General features: G+C 38.0%; 2 protein-coding genes across 3 annotated transcripts; one reads left to right on the plus strand and one right to left on the minus strand.

Annotated features, from left to right (window-relative positions):
- Positions 1-3,838: 3,838 nt before the first annotated feature.
- On the plus strand, positions 3,839-10,603 carry LOC143863960 (E3 ubiquitin-protein ligase SINAT2-like). Of its 2 annotated transcripts, none has more exons than XM_077374770.1 (4): positions 3,839-4,060; positions 5,123-5,256; positions 8,559-8,945; positions 10,082-10,603. In XM_077374770.1, the coding sequence occupies exons 2-4, from the start codon at positions 5,236-5,238 to the stop codon at positions 10,400-10,402; spliced, it is 729 nt and encodes a 242-aa protein (XP_077230885.1). In that variant the 5' UTR covers positions 3,839-4,060; positions 5,123-5,235; the 3' UTR covers positions 10,403-10,603. The 2 variants fall into 2 exon arrangements, with proteins under 2 accessions (XP_077230885.1, XP_077230884.1); XM_077374769.1 differs by having other exon boundaries at positions 3,840-4,060; positions 4,938-5,256.
- A 3,079-nt stretch (positions 10,604-13,682) lies between these two features.
- LOC143863548 (uncharacterized) lies at positions 13,683-14,588 on the minus strand. Its single transcript, XM_077374254.1, has one exon. The coding sequence runs from the start codon at positions 14,492-14,494 to the stop codon at positions 13,898-13,900; it is 597 nt and encodes a 198-aa protein (XP_077230369.1). The 5' UTR covers positions 14,495-14,588; the 3' UTR covers positions 13,683-13,897.
- Positions 14,589-15,845: the final 1,257 nt, after the last annotated feature.

Raw genomic sequence — 15,845 nt, forward strand, 5'->3', positions numbered from 1 at the left:
ATGGGTGTGATGTGACTTTCTTAAATATCTCTTGAATAACAAAGAAAATTATTTTTCAATATATTGATACAATTGTTTTCATTGAGGTGATCATGTATGTTATGTGAAAATAGTGTCGTTCAATTTATATACTTGAGGACATAAGATTTGTTTTTTTTCCCCCGCAATCTTTAAAAGGGAGATGATATTTTCACTCTCCCTGCATTACGCATGGGCCCCCCTTATAACGGGATTTGACATGAACAGTAGGCAACTTTAACGCTTTTTGACATCGAGTCACTTTATAAGGGGAGCGCATGCGTAATGCAGGGGGAGTGAAAATATCAAATCCCTCTTTAAAATTAGTAACTGTCCTATGCTAAAAAAATGAAAACCAGACCTAACCCGACCCAACCCGAGAAACTATACTGGGTAGGGTCGGGTTTACGAATCTCCGGTTTTCCTGTAAAATATTGGACCTGACCCGCCCAACCCGAGTTGCACCCCTAATAAAATCATGATAGAGTTAGGCAGATGGGATCTGCCTCAGGTTGCCAAGGCCTTACCTCTAAAGGATTTCACTAATCATAGATTAAATTGTAATTAGTCCTAATGACTATTTATATAAAACTCTCATTCGACAATAGGTAAACATAGAAAGAGATAGCATAATCATAAAGAGTGATAAGAATAGAAATCATAAACTAACCTAAATACCAATGATCTGATATATTTTAACATGCCCCCTGAAACGGAGCCCGGGCGGGTGTGGGTCTTCGGCATAAGTCTCGGGTTCGCTCCCTGGAGACGTGTGATCAAATCCCACCCGGGCTTACCCGATGCGCGTGGTTTGCGGGCTATTGCGCACATCCGTAGGGAATAGTCCTACTTCCAAAGGGGGTGGGGACACCCTACGCCACCAAAATAAAAAAAATGCCCCCTGAAACTCATGTGGCATGTCGATTAGAACTCTAAATGCCGACCCAATTAGAGCCGAAATCCAGTTGAACCTGTTGTGTTTGGGTTAAGGCCTGTCAAGATGCCCGCCCTGCAAAGAGGTTGATTCTTGATTGGTGCTCTAAGGTGTGCATACATGTCAATGTGCCTATTCTAATACGAAATTGTTATTTACACCCCCCTTCTGTTTCGACTTTCTTTCTCTCTCCCACGCGCACTCATTTTCCTTCATCTCGAAGTCAATACAAAGAGAAAAAAGACAGTTTTGTGTTGCTTTTAAGATATAGGTTGGTTTTGTCTTATCGTTTCCCATACATACATATATATAAGTACATTGGACAACCAATTCCCTACCAAAGACGACAAGCACAATGCACTATCCTAGATGGAATAGAATATAAAGAAGGAAAAAGATTTCAGCCCTCCAATGTTTTGATAAACATGTGCTCCCATGTTTGTCATGCAGTGTTTAAAGGGCTTTAAAAGCTTTTTGAGAACTGTAATATTCATCTAACAGCACTTTAAATACTACGCGACAAACATGGGAGCACCTGTTTATCAAAACATTGGAGCGCTCAAGTCATTTCCCTACAAAGAATCGTCACATATTAATTGGAAACCCGGCAACGGCATTTCATGAGCCTTATCTTGGGTAATTAAGGCCCGATTTCTATGTTCCTACCATCGTAACCATCCGATCAACATATCTTGGGGTCTTTAATGTGGGCCCTATTCAAAATGAGGCCACGAAATAGACGGCCCAGACCGTTCTAGGCCTCCACATTTACCAGTGCTGCATGGGAGTTGCTTTGGATCTTTCTTAGCAATAAAACTTCGTGATTTACAAAGGAATCAATCCTATTTTATGCAAAGTTTTCCAAAGGCAGTCCAAATTTCTAAGGGCCAGACCACCCCATATTATACGGCAATCCTTTTCAAAAGTCGATTCCCGAGAACTTGGCTTTAGTCTTCTTTCGATAAAAATAATGGATGGCCATGGCACTAGTATTTGTCGCACCCATTGGATACACCCTGTGTTTCTTAGTGGTGAGCCCCCCCCCACAAGACCTACGTCGTGTAGTGAAGAATACACTAATTAATCTCTGTACTTAGAGCGAAGACCTTCTGCTAATTTATCTGTATTAATTTAAACCCTAATGACTAGTTGGAGTTTTAGGGGAAGACCCAGCGTTTGACTAATCCCCAAGGACTAGCCCATGCATGTCTTGGAATACAAAAATATAGTAGGGGCTTACATATAGCAATCAAAGGTAAATGTCTTAACAAGGATAAGCAACCATTCAACCCAATAGCCCTACATTCGAAAGGGTCTTAGACTCTTAGTACTATCTCCCTTAAATTTGGATATTTCGACCGAAATGATTCAAAGAATTGTGCGCTCGACATTTTAGCATTGCCACAGATAGTTTGTGCTAGTCTTTCATTGCATTAATATAGAGAGCGTGAGCAGGGGAGATGGGATTATGAATTTGAAGAAATATTAGCACTATATTTCATGTTAGAAAACTAGGCTTATTAGGACTACTCTTGAAGAATTGAAAAACTTGTATTGAGTTTTATGGAAAACTTGATTTTTGCTTAAATTCAATGGATTGGATTAAAAACTAGAGCTAAGTATGAATTAAGACTTATTAATGTTATGATTTGATAGAAAGGGCTTAAGAATAGTTTGGTAGAATTTCAAGAGAAAAAACAAGTCTTAATTTGTTTGGAAGAGTTCTAAATCTTTGTTTGTAATATTTTTCTTTGCGAGATTCGAATGGGGCAACTGACTTTCTAATGTGGGAGACACCTTTCTGGTAGGGCAGATGCCTTTCTCGTTAAAAGTGAAGTTGTAGGGCTCTTTGAAATCTTTCTATAAGGCATACGACATCAGATGAAGAAGATATGGCCGTTTTAAGATAATTTTCTTACGACGAGCTGTAATCGTCCCACTATGGTACTATCCATCTTAAGTCTTTGAAAACTTTTGAACTTTCTAGGATTATTGAAAAAAACTTTGATATAATGTAGTTGAAAACTTTAGATTGTTTTTGGAGAAATTCTTCTAAAGATCTTTGGTATCATTTAAAAGGTTTTGAAGGATATTTTAAATTGTTATAAACTCAAAGTTTCAAATATAGATTAACTAAAAAACTTTTTATGCTCAAATTCATAGGCCTATTTTTTTTTAAATATAACCTAAACTTAAGTTTACTTTTAAAAAAAAAACAGGCTAATAGATGTTTCAACATATTTGAAAGAGAAAAACTAATCATCATTGGAGCACACAACTTCAGCATAGCTGTTATTAGAGTAGGGCTAACAAAATAGGCTACTGATATTTGCACAACCAAGTTTTAACAATTGCACAAACTCAACTTGTCTCTTCTTTTTAATTGGCTTCCGAGATCTTTTGGGGAATGCATTAACCTTTGGCAGATGCTTAAGTAATAAAAGGCCAGAAGATTTAGTGCAATTATCAAAACATGGCTGTGGCAACATCATTAGCTAAACAAATTTAAGGTTCTAGAGATATACTTTAGAAATCAAGAGGTATATTGGATAAATTTTACATTGATGAAAGTGCCTATTTTTAAGAGTAGCAAATTATATAAGACAAATTAACATGGGATAATGTGTATAATTTTAAGGGGGCTGGCCTAGAAAGAAAAGGAGGCATTATATCACTTCCCTCTTAAGTATGTTGAACTATGTTTGTCATAAACTGGTCTTTTGTTCTGTCTTCGTATAAAACAGTGCCCATTCAGTGAATGGAACCCAGATCACACGGGGGTAAACGTCAACGTTCAATTAATTTTCAAATTGTGCGTGTGGAAAGTACTGCACTAATCTCGAGGAAATTTCCAAAGCGGAAAAAAGGCATAAGAGAATCCAATATTAAAATCAACGAGTGAGGACCTGACTTACTGAAACTAAGAAAATGGCCATTAAAGACAACACTCAGCTTTTGGAAAAAAGCCATTTAAGAAAGACATTGTAATGCGTAAATCTCGGGGTCTCTTACATGGGTTACTTCATTTTCTTCTCTATAATCTTATTTGCATAGAAGGGAGCCTGTTTTAATGCTGTTCTTTGTGGTTTGAGGCAGTCTCAATCGAGAGTAAGTTGGGAAATTTTTACTGGCTGTTTATATTTTAGTAGATATTTTGAGTTACATTGATAGTTTTCCTTGATTCCGCTTTTATTTCTATCAAAGGTGGTAAAAAGAGATAAGAAATTTCTGTTGGGTATTTGTGTTCTGGGTCTCTTTTATTTTAGGCTTCCTTATTTGATAGAAAATGTGGTGTATTGAGAAGGGAATTGAGTCAGGCAGTGTTGTTTTTGGTCTGGGGTTTAAGTGCTTTACCCATTTGTTCTGTTTAAGTATTTATATTTCGCTGGTGGGGAAATCTGTGTTCTTACTCTGCTTGGATTGGTATATGATTCTGTTTTATTTAATCGGAGTTGCGAATGAGGTGACATTAGTTTGTTAGATTGATTTAAGTCTCAAATTTGTCCATCACTTCACTTAAAAGGTTGTTTTAAGGATTTAAAAACATTCCTTATTCCTTGTAGAATTTAGAGACAGATTGCAAAACCAGCTCTTTATCTTTCTAGCATATTTTCCAGAAGGTTTTGTTGATTTAGACCAAGAAAACATTCTGTGAACCAACATTAATAATTGAACTAAACCCCTCAATCATGTATACCTCATTCAATGGACTTGTGGCAGATGTAGTAAAAAAAAAAACCCAAATTGTTGAGAACAACCTTAAACTATTAAATCTTAGATGTTTCTTCAAACCTTAGAATTCTCCCAGACCAAGTCTTAGCAGTTACAAGTATCCAATCATGGATTTTTGTTCAAACCACAATCTTTGACTGTGAAAATTATCGTGATTGAAAGTGTTTGCTATGCAATATACATCATATTACCATTAATTAGATTCTTGTCTAGTACTGTAATGACAATTTTTAATGTTAAATTTGCTCATCAGGGGAATCTTTTCCTTGGATATTTCCAAAAAATACGAGTGGGAAGCCAATTACTGGATACTTATTGAGCTCACTAGTCGTTGGACTTTAGAGTTTACAAGCATGGCTCAAGGAAACAGTATCTTCAAGGAAGTTCTTGAGTCCAACTCTGCTCTTGCAGATTCTGATAAATTAACTGCGATTGTAGAATTCGAAAAGGTCGCTCCAACAAAAGCCATCACTGCTTTGTGTGGAAAGCCTGGAATATCATCAACTAATGGCGTCCAAGAGCTACTTGATTGCCCTGTTTGTGCAAGCTCGATGTACCCTCCAATTCACCAGGTTCGCACGGTTTCTTTCTCATTGTTTATAGTTTGCCTTCCATATTTTCATATTTGCAATAATTGCTCATATTTTTTTATAGGAACTTTTATTTTTAACAACAACATGAAAAACTCTTGGAGACATGCTGTAATTCTATGAATATTATTTGCTTAGTTTTCACTATTTATTTTGTTGTTTTATGCGATTAGTTGTTCTTATAGCTTGTTTTCTCATTTCCTTTTTCTCAATCAATGCCATATGTCACTGCTATGGCCATACCCCATTCACAAGCCCAATGAAAAGCCCCTTCGGGGCATGTTCTCTCGGTAGAAAATATTGTAACCATCATACCCACTTCCGATGTAAATTTTCTCATAGGACTTGGTCATATTTGTACGGTCTTTAACAAGACTCCAGATTTTTATCACATCTGGTTAGCGGAAGATATGTTTTGGTATGATCTTTAGACTTGAATAAAGGCTGACTCTGACTGAATAATAAGAGGACAATTAACTCCCTTAACTTATAAATCCATAGTTTACTGAGCCAAATTTCCATCAAGCCACTGGTTTTATAGTTCTAATTTCCAACTAAAGTATAACTTTCTCAGTGAGACCTCTACAACATCTGACTTTATGTGAAGGCACTATGAACAGATTTCACTTCATAATCACACTGTTAGTTTCTGTGGCAATTGCAATACCTTCATATTTTGTCAACTGTGATAGGAAACAACATTCAACTCTCCGGTCTTTGGAGTGATATGCATTTTCTTCCATCTATTTGTCCTAAAAATGGAGCAACCATGTACTGTAGGCATTTGGATTGTTGGTTAAGTGAAGTCCTTCTCGGTTTTATAGTTGTCTCTGGATGGCTTTTGGAATTTTGAACATGGAAGCATTGTAAGCTGGTCCTCATTTGTGTTGCAGTAGTATTAGGAAGATAAACTGTTGAGGAAGTACTAAAATAAATCGTGTTTGCGGACGTGCAATCATAAAAGTAGGCAGCAGGGCCGTTTTGGGAATTTTCCATGAGAAGTGCCTCTAAATTATTCTCCTCACTCCTAAAGTACCACAATTTATATCCAGAAATTTCTATAGTTCAGAACTTGCAACTACTGAACTTTCAGTAGTTCAAACAAAGACGAGAATGATTTTGGAGCTGTGTTTGTTCATCTAGTTTGCAATTTTCAAGTTGCTTGACTCGCTATATTTATAATCTTTTCCTTTTTTGCTCTTAATTTTATTTTTACATTGCTGTCCAAGTCCCACGGCTTTTTTATTTTTTGTTCTTTCGAGGTATATGGGAAGAATACTAGAAGAGCTAGCCTTTGTGGGTTGTCTTATACCTTCTACTTTGTTTCATCGTTCCTACCATTTCTTCCTGGTCATTGGCACAATTTGAAGCCACATGACTGCCTATCAAGATTTACCGATTACCATAAATCCACTGCCATTAAGGGAGATAATCATGACATCAGGAATTTCATGCTCTATTCAGCCCTTCCTTTTTCTTTCGGGTTTTCCTCATGCTTATTTGATTGTAGTTCAAGGGTGATGACAGTCATTAATATGATGGGACTTGCACTAACTTAACTCTCTAACAAAAAGCATTTAGTGTCATGATGTAGTATTTAGTGTCACGATGTAGTCAAAAGCAAAAGGTTGTTGCAAGATCCAGTGCTGAAGCGAAATATAGGGTGATGACAGTCATTACAATTGAAGTGTCATGGAGAAGATACATAGCTATGGTATTGGAACAACTGTTGGGGCCTACCATCCTATACTGTGACAACCAAAGGGCGTTGGCCATATCTTTCAATCCGGCTCTTCATGACTAAATGAAATGTATTCAAGTTGATCACCACTTTGTTCAAGAGTAGATTGAAGGTAGAAATTGAAGGAAGATTCATCCGAACCAATGATCAAATTGCTGAAATTTTTACAAAATACTTGACCAAAGAAAAATTTTTGAAATACAAGATGTCCATGCGACAAACCGATGGTCAGCTTGAGGGGGAGTGAAAAGGAATGTTAAGTTGTAATATTGTACTATTGTAATACAGTAGCTTGGCATGTAAAGTCTACCAAATATATAGATTACAGATCAACGAAGGAGGCTCTAATTAACCTTTCAGGCTCTTCACGCGATGTCACCTCACCTCCTTTGTGTGATCTCTTCTCTCCTCGTTTTCTATCAAAAGATGAGTGATTCAAGAAAAACTTGTGGCTACTCCAGTCGCCCTTAGCAAAAGATTGGGAGACAGTGAAGGGTTTGGTGATTGCTCAAAGATGGCCTGGAATATCAAAGCATTGTGGGGGATTTTGTGAATTTAAAAAATATATATATATACTCATTAATGAGGGACTCCCTAACCAATCTCTCTCTCTCTCTCTCTCTCTCTCTCTCTCTCTCTCTCTCTCTCTAAAAAGTACAAGTTATGGGTAATGATCATGAAAAACCAAAACTAGTTTTTAGCACAACATTGATGAGATCTATCGAATTTAGTATATACAATTGGGATCAACCTCTCTCCCCTTCTTCTATAAAAAGTACCAGTTATGGATCATGAAAAACAACAATAGTTTTTACAAACATAACATTGATGAGATATATAGGATTTTAGTATATACAATTGGGATCAACCTCGTAAGAAACCAGAAACCCTCCAAAACATAAATTGTATATTAAATTGCATGAATACATGGTAAATCTAACAATGCATTACTATATGAATATATCCTTTTTGTAGTAAAAAAAATCCATAAAAAAAAAAGTTTGTCCACAAATCACACGGCAGACATTATCATTTCTACAAGCAAATCAACACAATCTTTAGTACAATCAGGTAGTACAACCATATTGACACAATAATTTTCTGTAAGAAGTGATGTAATTGTTCAAGCCAAAGAAATAAAGTGCTCAAACAAACAAGAAATGAGCAAGAGAACGGTTCGAAGAGAAGAAGAGCCTCTGATGGAGGAAGAGGAAAACATGGGGTTTTAACATAAAAGGGAAAAGAAAAATGAATTTTAAAAAGAGATATACATTATCTTTCTGAAAGATCAGAAGGTTTCAGGCTTATTTTCTCCTTTACCCTAACACATACAAAGGGGGTCAAAATCCTATCAGAGATGGATATTGAACACATCTTAAATTGAAAGTACCTGTTCTCAAAGGTTCTTGATACAATCTACCATGCACTTATATTCTAAAATGATGTTGTTTTTACTTTTTGACAGTTTGATAATGAAGAAGATGTAGCTTAGATTCTCAAACTGATCTAGTTTTGCATTCAATCATTTAATTTTCCTGTGTAGTGTCCAAACGGCCACACTCTGTGTTCAAAATGCAAGCTCAGAGTGCACAACCGTTGCCCAACTTGTCACAAGGAGCTTGGTAACATAAGGTGCTTGGCTTTGGAGAAGGTGGCAGCATCATTGGAACTTCCTTGCAGATACCAAGACAGAGGTTGCCACGATATATTTCTATACTACAGCAAGCTCAAGCATGAACAGCATTGTCATTTCCGACCATACAATTGTCCTTACGCTGGATCAGAATGCTCAGTCACTGGTGACATCCCGACCCTTGTTGCGCACCTTAAGGACGACCACAATGTTGACATGCACAATGGGTGTACCTTCAACCATCGATATGTCAAATCCAACCCACAGGAGGTTGAACATGCTACATGGATGCTGACTGTAAGTTGTTTTTTTATGCTTTGGGGTTTATGATAAGTGGTTTGCATATATTTGAAATATTTTTTATGTTCACTTTTTATTCCAAATGGTCACTTTTTCTAGAAAGGAACTGTGCCCTGAATGTGGGTCATCTGGCCACATGCAGGGCACGCAGGGACTGGTCATCCTGGCCACCCCGTCTCCTCCCTGGGTGTCTAAGTTATTTCCCCAGTCTAATCCCCAATTCAGTAAAAATTTGCCAAAACAAAACCCAAAGGAGACTACTAGACCCTTCAAAACTCTTCACCACACATTGAGGATTTGGTGCTCTTTCATCTCAACATGCATAAACATAAATTAAGCATCTCTGACATGCGATGAAAATCATGAGTTTGATTCTTCCAATAAATTTCGAAGTTATATATTGAAGATGTATGATGCAAGGATGAGTTTATTTGTATCTTATACCAAATGCATTTGCTTAAAGCATCTTATCAAGAAAATATCAAAATTTTCTACTCTTTTTATTTTGTCCGGGTCCAACTCCTGTAACTGTTAAATTTTAAAGTGTATTTTTTGGGTAGCTTTATTTTATTTTTATTTTGAGTGTTGTAGTGAGGGCAAATATGTACTTTTGTGTCCATGGGCATGTTGGTCTTTTTGCCTAGCTTGCACATGTGTGAGCCACACATGTTTGCTCCATCTTTTCCCACTACCTACCTATTTCAAATTCAAACCTTTACTTGGAACTCCAAACCCACTACTTCCCTAAGCATTTAAGACACCACTTTCCCATACCCACTACCACTTACCTAAGCTATCTTCCCTTTACTTTCCTTGACCAAGCCTAATTCTCATTACTTCACTTTTGTAGAGATTCTCCACTACCTAGACCTCCATTAAAGCTTCATTGAAGCTCTCTTGTGTGCAAGCTTTCTTCTTTTTTGTGTTCTTATCTTGTATGTTTTGTTTTTCTCTCATATATTTAAGCACATCTTTTTTGGGCATTGTTCTTCTTCTACTTTGGTTGTTGTTCTTGGGCTAGTGTAAACTTTGGTTTCACTATTTGAGAAGAGAATTTTCGGGTGTTGTGAAATCCGTCTTTCTCTATAGTAACATCCTTTGATACCATGAACTGAAGACTGTACTTGGTGTAGGTGTTCTACTGTTTCGGCAAGCAGTTCTGTTTGCACTTTGAGGCTTTCCAGCTGGGAATGACTCCCGTGTACATGGCCTTCCTAAGATTCATGGGCGACTACAAAGAAGCAAAGAGCTTTACTTACACTCTGGAAGTGGGTGCAAATGGCCGGAAGCTGACATGGCAAGGAATTCCGAGAAGTATCCGTGATACCCACCGGGAAGTACGCGACAGTCAGGACGGGCTAATCATACAGAGAAACTTGGCACTCTTCTTTTCTGGTGGTAACCATCAGGAGTTGAAACTGAGAGTAACAGGACGTATATGGAAAGAACAGTAGATGGAATTAAGATATAAAATACATGAAAAATAAATGTAATATGGGTTTAAGTGGGTAGAATCCATATGGTGAATTTCTCTGTAAATTGGTAGCTGTTAATTGATTGCAAGTAGAGAAAAACTAGTCCTACTTTTCTGCCATTGTTCAAGTTTTTTTTTTTTTTTGTATTTGAGAAGTTAATAGATTTGATTCTTAAACAAATGGAGCTTGTTAGTATTATAGAATTCTGCAATGGGATACTTTTAACTACTAGGATAATGATGCTGTCACTCAAGCTTATATGTCTGAGGATACATCATATAGAGGGGAGCCTTTGGGATACTTCTACTGGTCATTCCATTGCATCAGTGAATTGAAGCTGAATTATCACGAAATAACACGCATATGAACTCTAAGACTCCGATGGAAACTGTAGTGGGTTACATCAAAGAAAGCAGTGACATCGATAGAGCCTAAATTGCACCTAGTTTTCTGAAAAATCATATTTTCCATTGTAACAGTTTCTTTTCTTCTTTTTTTCCAAAGCCATCTTCGTTTTGGATTTTTAGAATCAATTTTGAGTCCAAAAACTGGTAATTGGACTCAAAATTAAACACAATTTTGAGCCCAGTATTGGACTCAAAATTCAAAACAAACAGTGCCCTTTTTCCATAACTCTTCTGATTGCAGGGTTTGGACTCCAGATCCTCATGACTCCTTTTCAGTAGTGTCAGAATTTGGAAATCAGCAGCCCCACTTCGGGTCACAGCCTTTGCATTGACGGTGATAAAGAAAAGAATTAATACTTGTGAGCAGCTCAAGAGAAGGAATTTTCATCTCGGCAGCAGGTGTCCTTTGCAAGAAGAGTGAAAAGAAAAATTGGAATCCTTTGCAAGACGAGTGAAGAAAATTTGGAACACCTTTTGGTTCGTTTCCCTTTCATCGTTAATGAATGGGTATTATAAAAAGTTCTGGTCTCTCTGAGTCTCTTGGGCTCTTTATCTCTCAAAAACATTTTACTTAATTGGATTGGACAGTGTCATGTGGAGGCTTGTCCCCTTTGCCCTGTTAAAATTGATCTCATTATGTGGGCAAGAGGCCACAAGCTCAATACAAACTAGACTGTGGGTGAGTTTCTTAAATGTTGAAGGACAATAGTTGTGGAAAAACAAAGTCCAAAGTGGCACCCAAGTGAACTTGTCTCCTCCCAGTTGGGTGAAATTCATGTTTGATGGTGGCTCCAAAGGCAATGGATGTTTTCCATGACTAGCGAGTGAAGGTTATTAATTTTCAGTGCGTGACGCTGATCCAATGGGAGCACCCTTGCGGCTGATTTTGGCAAGGGCGAACCAAATGAACATAAATTTTAGAGGTATACGAAGTGGCCCAAAATTGTTATCTGGCTTTCAAATAATTTCATATACTCATTACAAATAAATACATCCAAACAATATTCTCTCATCTTATACAATCCCTGATTCGCCCAATGCTACCAACAATCATACCCATCAGTTAGCATTTTCTTTCATTAATTAGTCGGAATTCTCTATCCATGTACAACAACTCTGCAATAACCTTGTTACATTCTTCAACCATCAAAAAATTAATAGAACTTGCCTAAATGAAGAAGAAGAAAGATTAATCATGGGAAGTGATATCCCCCCCGGTTAAGTTTTAAAGGAAAAGAAAAACATTAAAGGGGGTGAATTTATCCTCAAGCAGTGAACCATTCTCACAGAAACTGTTAAAGGGGGGGGGGAGGGGGGGGGGGGGGGGGTTATCATTTCCCTTAATCATAGTTGATGTTACCAATCAATAACAAAACTTCATCAGAACAAAGACAAAGCTATAAAGACTCAACTCAACTAAGCCTTTCTCAGTTTCTCCCAAACTAGTTGGGGTCAACAAAGCTATAAAGACTAAAAAAGAAAATCATTCAAAAAAAAAAGACTAACGAAAATTTAGATACAAGGAAACAAAACACTAAAGATGAATATAAAGGTGGGTCAAAAAGGACATTTAATAATCCTAAAGAACAATTAATGATCTCTGAATTTTTTATCTTTCACATGCAAATCAGCGTACTGGTTTTCTTCTGGTGAACATTGTTCCAGGACACCTGAAAATTGTTGAACAGATCTATATTTCCTCAACTGAATTAGCTAACCTCTAACAATAGTCATCACCCTCAACAATTCAGGTCATATACTATCTGATTTTGATCATCGACTATCTCCTTCAAAATAGATTATGAGAATATCCTCGCTCCTTGCTTGCCTTTGATTGAGAAAGGGTTCTAATCTCGCTTGCCTGGTTCTTCTCTTGTCCTGTTCACTCGCTTGTCTAGTTCCGCCAACGTACAGAGCTCTTGGACTCCGCAGTCAGGCGATTCCCGATGAGAAAGCGCTCTTACACTTTGAAATTAGTGTTGGGTAAGTTGCCTTGTTTCCCACCACCACTAGTTGGGAAGGCAAAAGGTGAAAGTGTGTTTTTTAGGTTTTGTAAAACCTGGGATATAAAAAGGCAAGAGAGGCATTTCTCTAATGTTGGGAGGCTCTTTCTGTGGCAGCTGCAGAGAGGAGACGAGAGAAAAAAAAAGAGAGGGAAAGGGAGAGAAGAAGAGTGCTTCTTCTTGGGTTTTTTCTTTTTGGGTTTTTCTCAGGTTTTCCCGGGTTTCTCTTGTGTATGGTCTTGGTTGAGAAGCATGGGAAAGGGTTGCGGGTTTGTGGGTTTGGGTCAATCTGTTTGTGGACGCATGCATCTCGGCTGAACCATACAACTTGGCCGAACCACGTATAACTCGGTGTTCATCTTAGTTTGTAATTTATTTTTGCATTTTCGTTTATTTGTGGACGATTAGATCGGATTTGCCCGGTGGATTTTCTGAACTATTCGATCATGTTCGTCTGATTCTTTTCCTAAGAATGACAATGATCTACTCAACAAATCTAAAATCATCAGTAGAAATTATAGAATGGATTTAAGTGCATGAGTTAGGCATAACACAAAATTTAGGGAAAACACAAAACCCTAACTATTCTATTCAATCCAAGCAGAGCACCAATTAAAGGAACTGAAATACCATGGCCACACTCAGCATAAAAAAATCCTGATTCATGTAAGGTGTAATCTTTGGGTATTATACAGAATTAATTTCACTATGAAATTAGATCCTGTTAATCTGAATCTTCACGTAATAACATGAACAGGTAGGATTACAGCAATCTACTCAATATTTCATAAATCATCATGAGAATTTATAGAATGAATTAAAGTGCAAAATTTAGCAAAAAACACAAAGTTTAGGGGAAACCACAAAACCCTAATTATACCATTCAATCCAAGTAGAGCACCAATTACAGAAACTGAATTACCATTGCCAGAATCACAAGAAAACCCTAAAACCGATAGATCAGCCTTAAAAACCCTAATTTTGGTAGTAGCAAATTACCAAGAGAAAATTCATAGATTGGAATGAAAGATAAAGAAATTACAATCAGAAGATCATTAGGAACATCAATTGGTCTTAGGATCCGGCATTGGGAAGAGCCCAGTACTCGCAGCGCCCCTAGGAGGAGCAAACCCTAGAAATTTCTGAAGATTAGTCCTTATACTGATCGAACAAAGAAAATACAAAAAGGCCATAGAACAGTCGGTAGGATCATCTCCAGAAAGTCCACGGTGACTCATCTTCTGCACAAATCCAACAGGCGAAAATGGTAATTTTGCAACGGGTTTTCCCTCAAAGAGAGAATTCAAAAGCCCAAATACAACGAACAAAACAACGGCTACAACGGCTCCGGATTTGAATTTGGAGAGGGAGAGATCTCGGCTTGATTCTTTGAGGCTGGACTCGACTCGATCGATTTTCTTAGTTTTGGATGATTTTTTGGGGCCTGTGGATGATGGGTTTGTTGATGATGATGATGCTGATGTAGTTTTCATGGTTTCGAGTTTTTTGGAGGCTTTGTCGATTGAAGATTTGAGAGATTTGTAGGATGAGGTACGGTAGATGAGGATCCATGAGATACCTTCGCAGAGGAAAGCTGTGCAGAAGGAGATTCCTACCACGATGAGACTGTCTGAGTATTTGGATGAAGATAAGGACGCCATTGATGGTGGGTTTGAGATGGATTGAAGCAAGGAGAAGATCTGTTTTTGTTTGTTCTCAGGATTTCTTTCTTCTTGGATGCTCTCTGTTCTGGGGAGTTTTTTTTATAGGGTGGACGGCCGTGCAGTGCCCCAATAAACAGTGGGGCCAGCATCTTTTGGGTAGGGCTGGCAACGGGGCGGGGCGGGGCGGGGCCGGATGTTGGGGTCCCCTACCCCTTCCCCTTTGCGGGGAATTTTCCCCATCCCCTCTGCGGGGATGGTGGGGAATCCCCCTCCCCTCCCTGCATCCTCCAGGGACAAAATCCCCGTCCCGCCCCGCCCCGCTCCAACATCACCCCCTCTTTAGTCATTGATACACTGATGATGGGTGTCCCTAATCAACTTGATGCAATTTCAATATATAAAAATGTTATAAACTAACATACTTGTAGACGAAGGAGATATATTTCTTACTCTTCAGAAGATAGCAAAATCCCTTGAAGTACTGACTTGACTCTTGAGTATTCTCGCAGCAGTCGCATCAACAAGCGTTATAAACCCAAATAGATGCCTGAGCAATGTTCAGAGGCTTGGGAATCACCAAAATGCAAAAAAGTGAACTGTGTCCCTAACCTGAGCAATGTTTCTTTCAGGGAAGGAATTAAGGAAACCCTAAGTCCCTAACCAAAATAAAAATGCAATTTATTATTTTATTTTCGCCACCGCACTACGATTTTTTGATAATGGCATACACTTAACTTGTCTTTATTATTTCAACATCTGTCAAAAGGTTATTATAGTTACCAAAATGCTCTCAGAAGCTAATTAAAAGGAAAAGACAAGCTAAGTTTATGTTTGGGGGAATCTTGTAGCCGATCCACAGAGTTTCTAGTAGTTTTCCTAAAAAAAATATACTTAAAAATATATTAAAAAAATGGCATTGATTAACGGGGCGGGGACAACTACATCCCCTTCCCCTTCCCCTTCCCCTTCCCCTATCAAATCGGGGAATCCCCGCCCCAAACGGGGCGGGGCGGATCCCCTCTTTTTCGGGTGAAATTGCCGGCCCTACTTTTGGGTGATGTAAACCATTCATTTGTTGGGCCTTATGTAACCTCCTATGGAGAAGGTTAGGATCGATTTTTCTAGGTACACCCTATCTACATCAGGGCCAAACAAATGAATGGCTTAGATCACCCAAAACATGTGGGCCCACTGTTTATTGGGGCATCGTATAAATTCGGACTCAAGAATCAACGAGTTTCTATATGGTGTAGGCCCCTATAGTCCAGTATTTTTTTCAAAAAGTACTGTACGGCCCACACCATAGGAATACTGGAATAGTCATAAATACACTAGAAAGAGGGTGGCC

This window comes from Tasmannia lanceolata, unplaced genomic scaffold (assembly GCF_043159265.1).
Source record: "Tasmannia lanceolata isolate RefF3 unplaced genomic scaffold, GAP_Taslan_0.1 ptg000044l, whole genome shotgun sequence".
NCBI classification, from domain to species: Eukaryota; Viridiplantae; Streptophyta; class Magnoliopsida; order Canellales; family Winteraceae; genus Tasmannia; species Tasmannia lanceolata.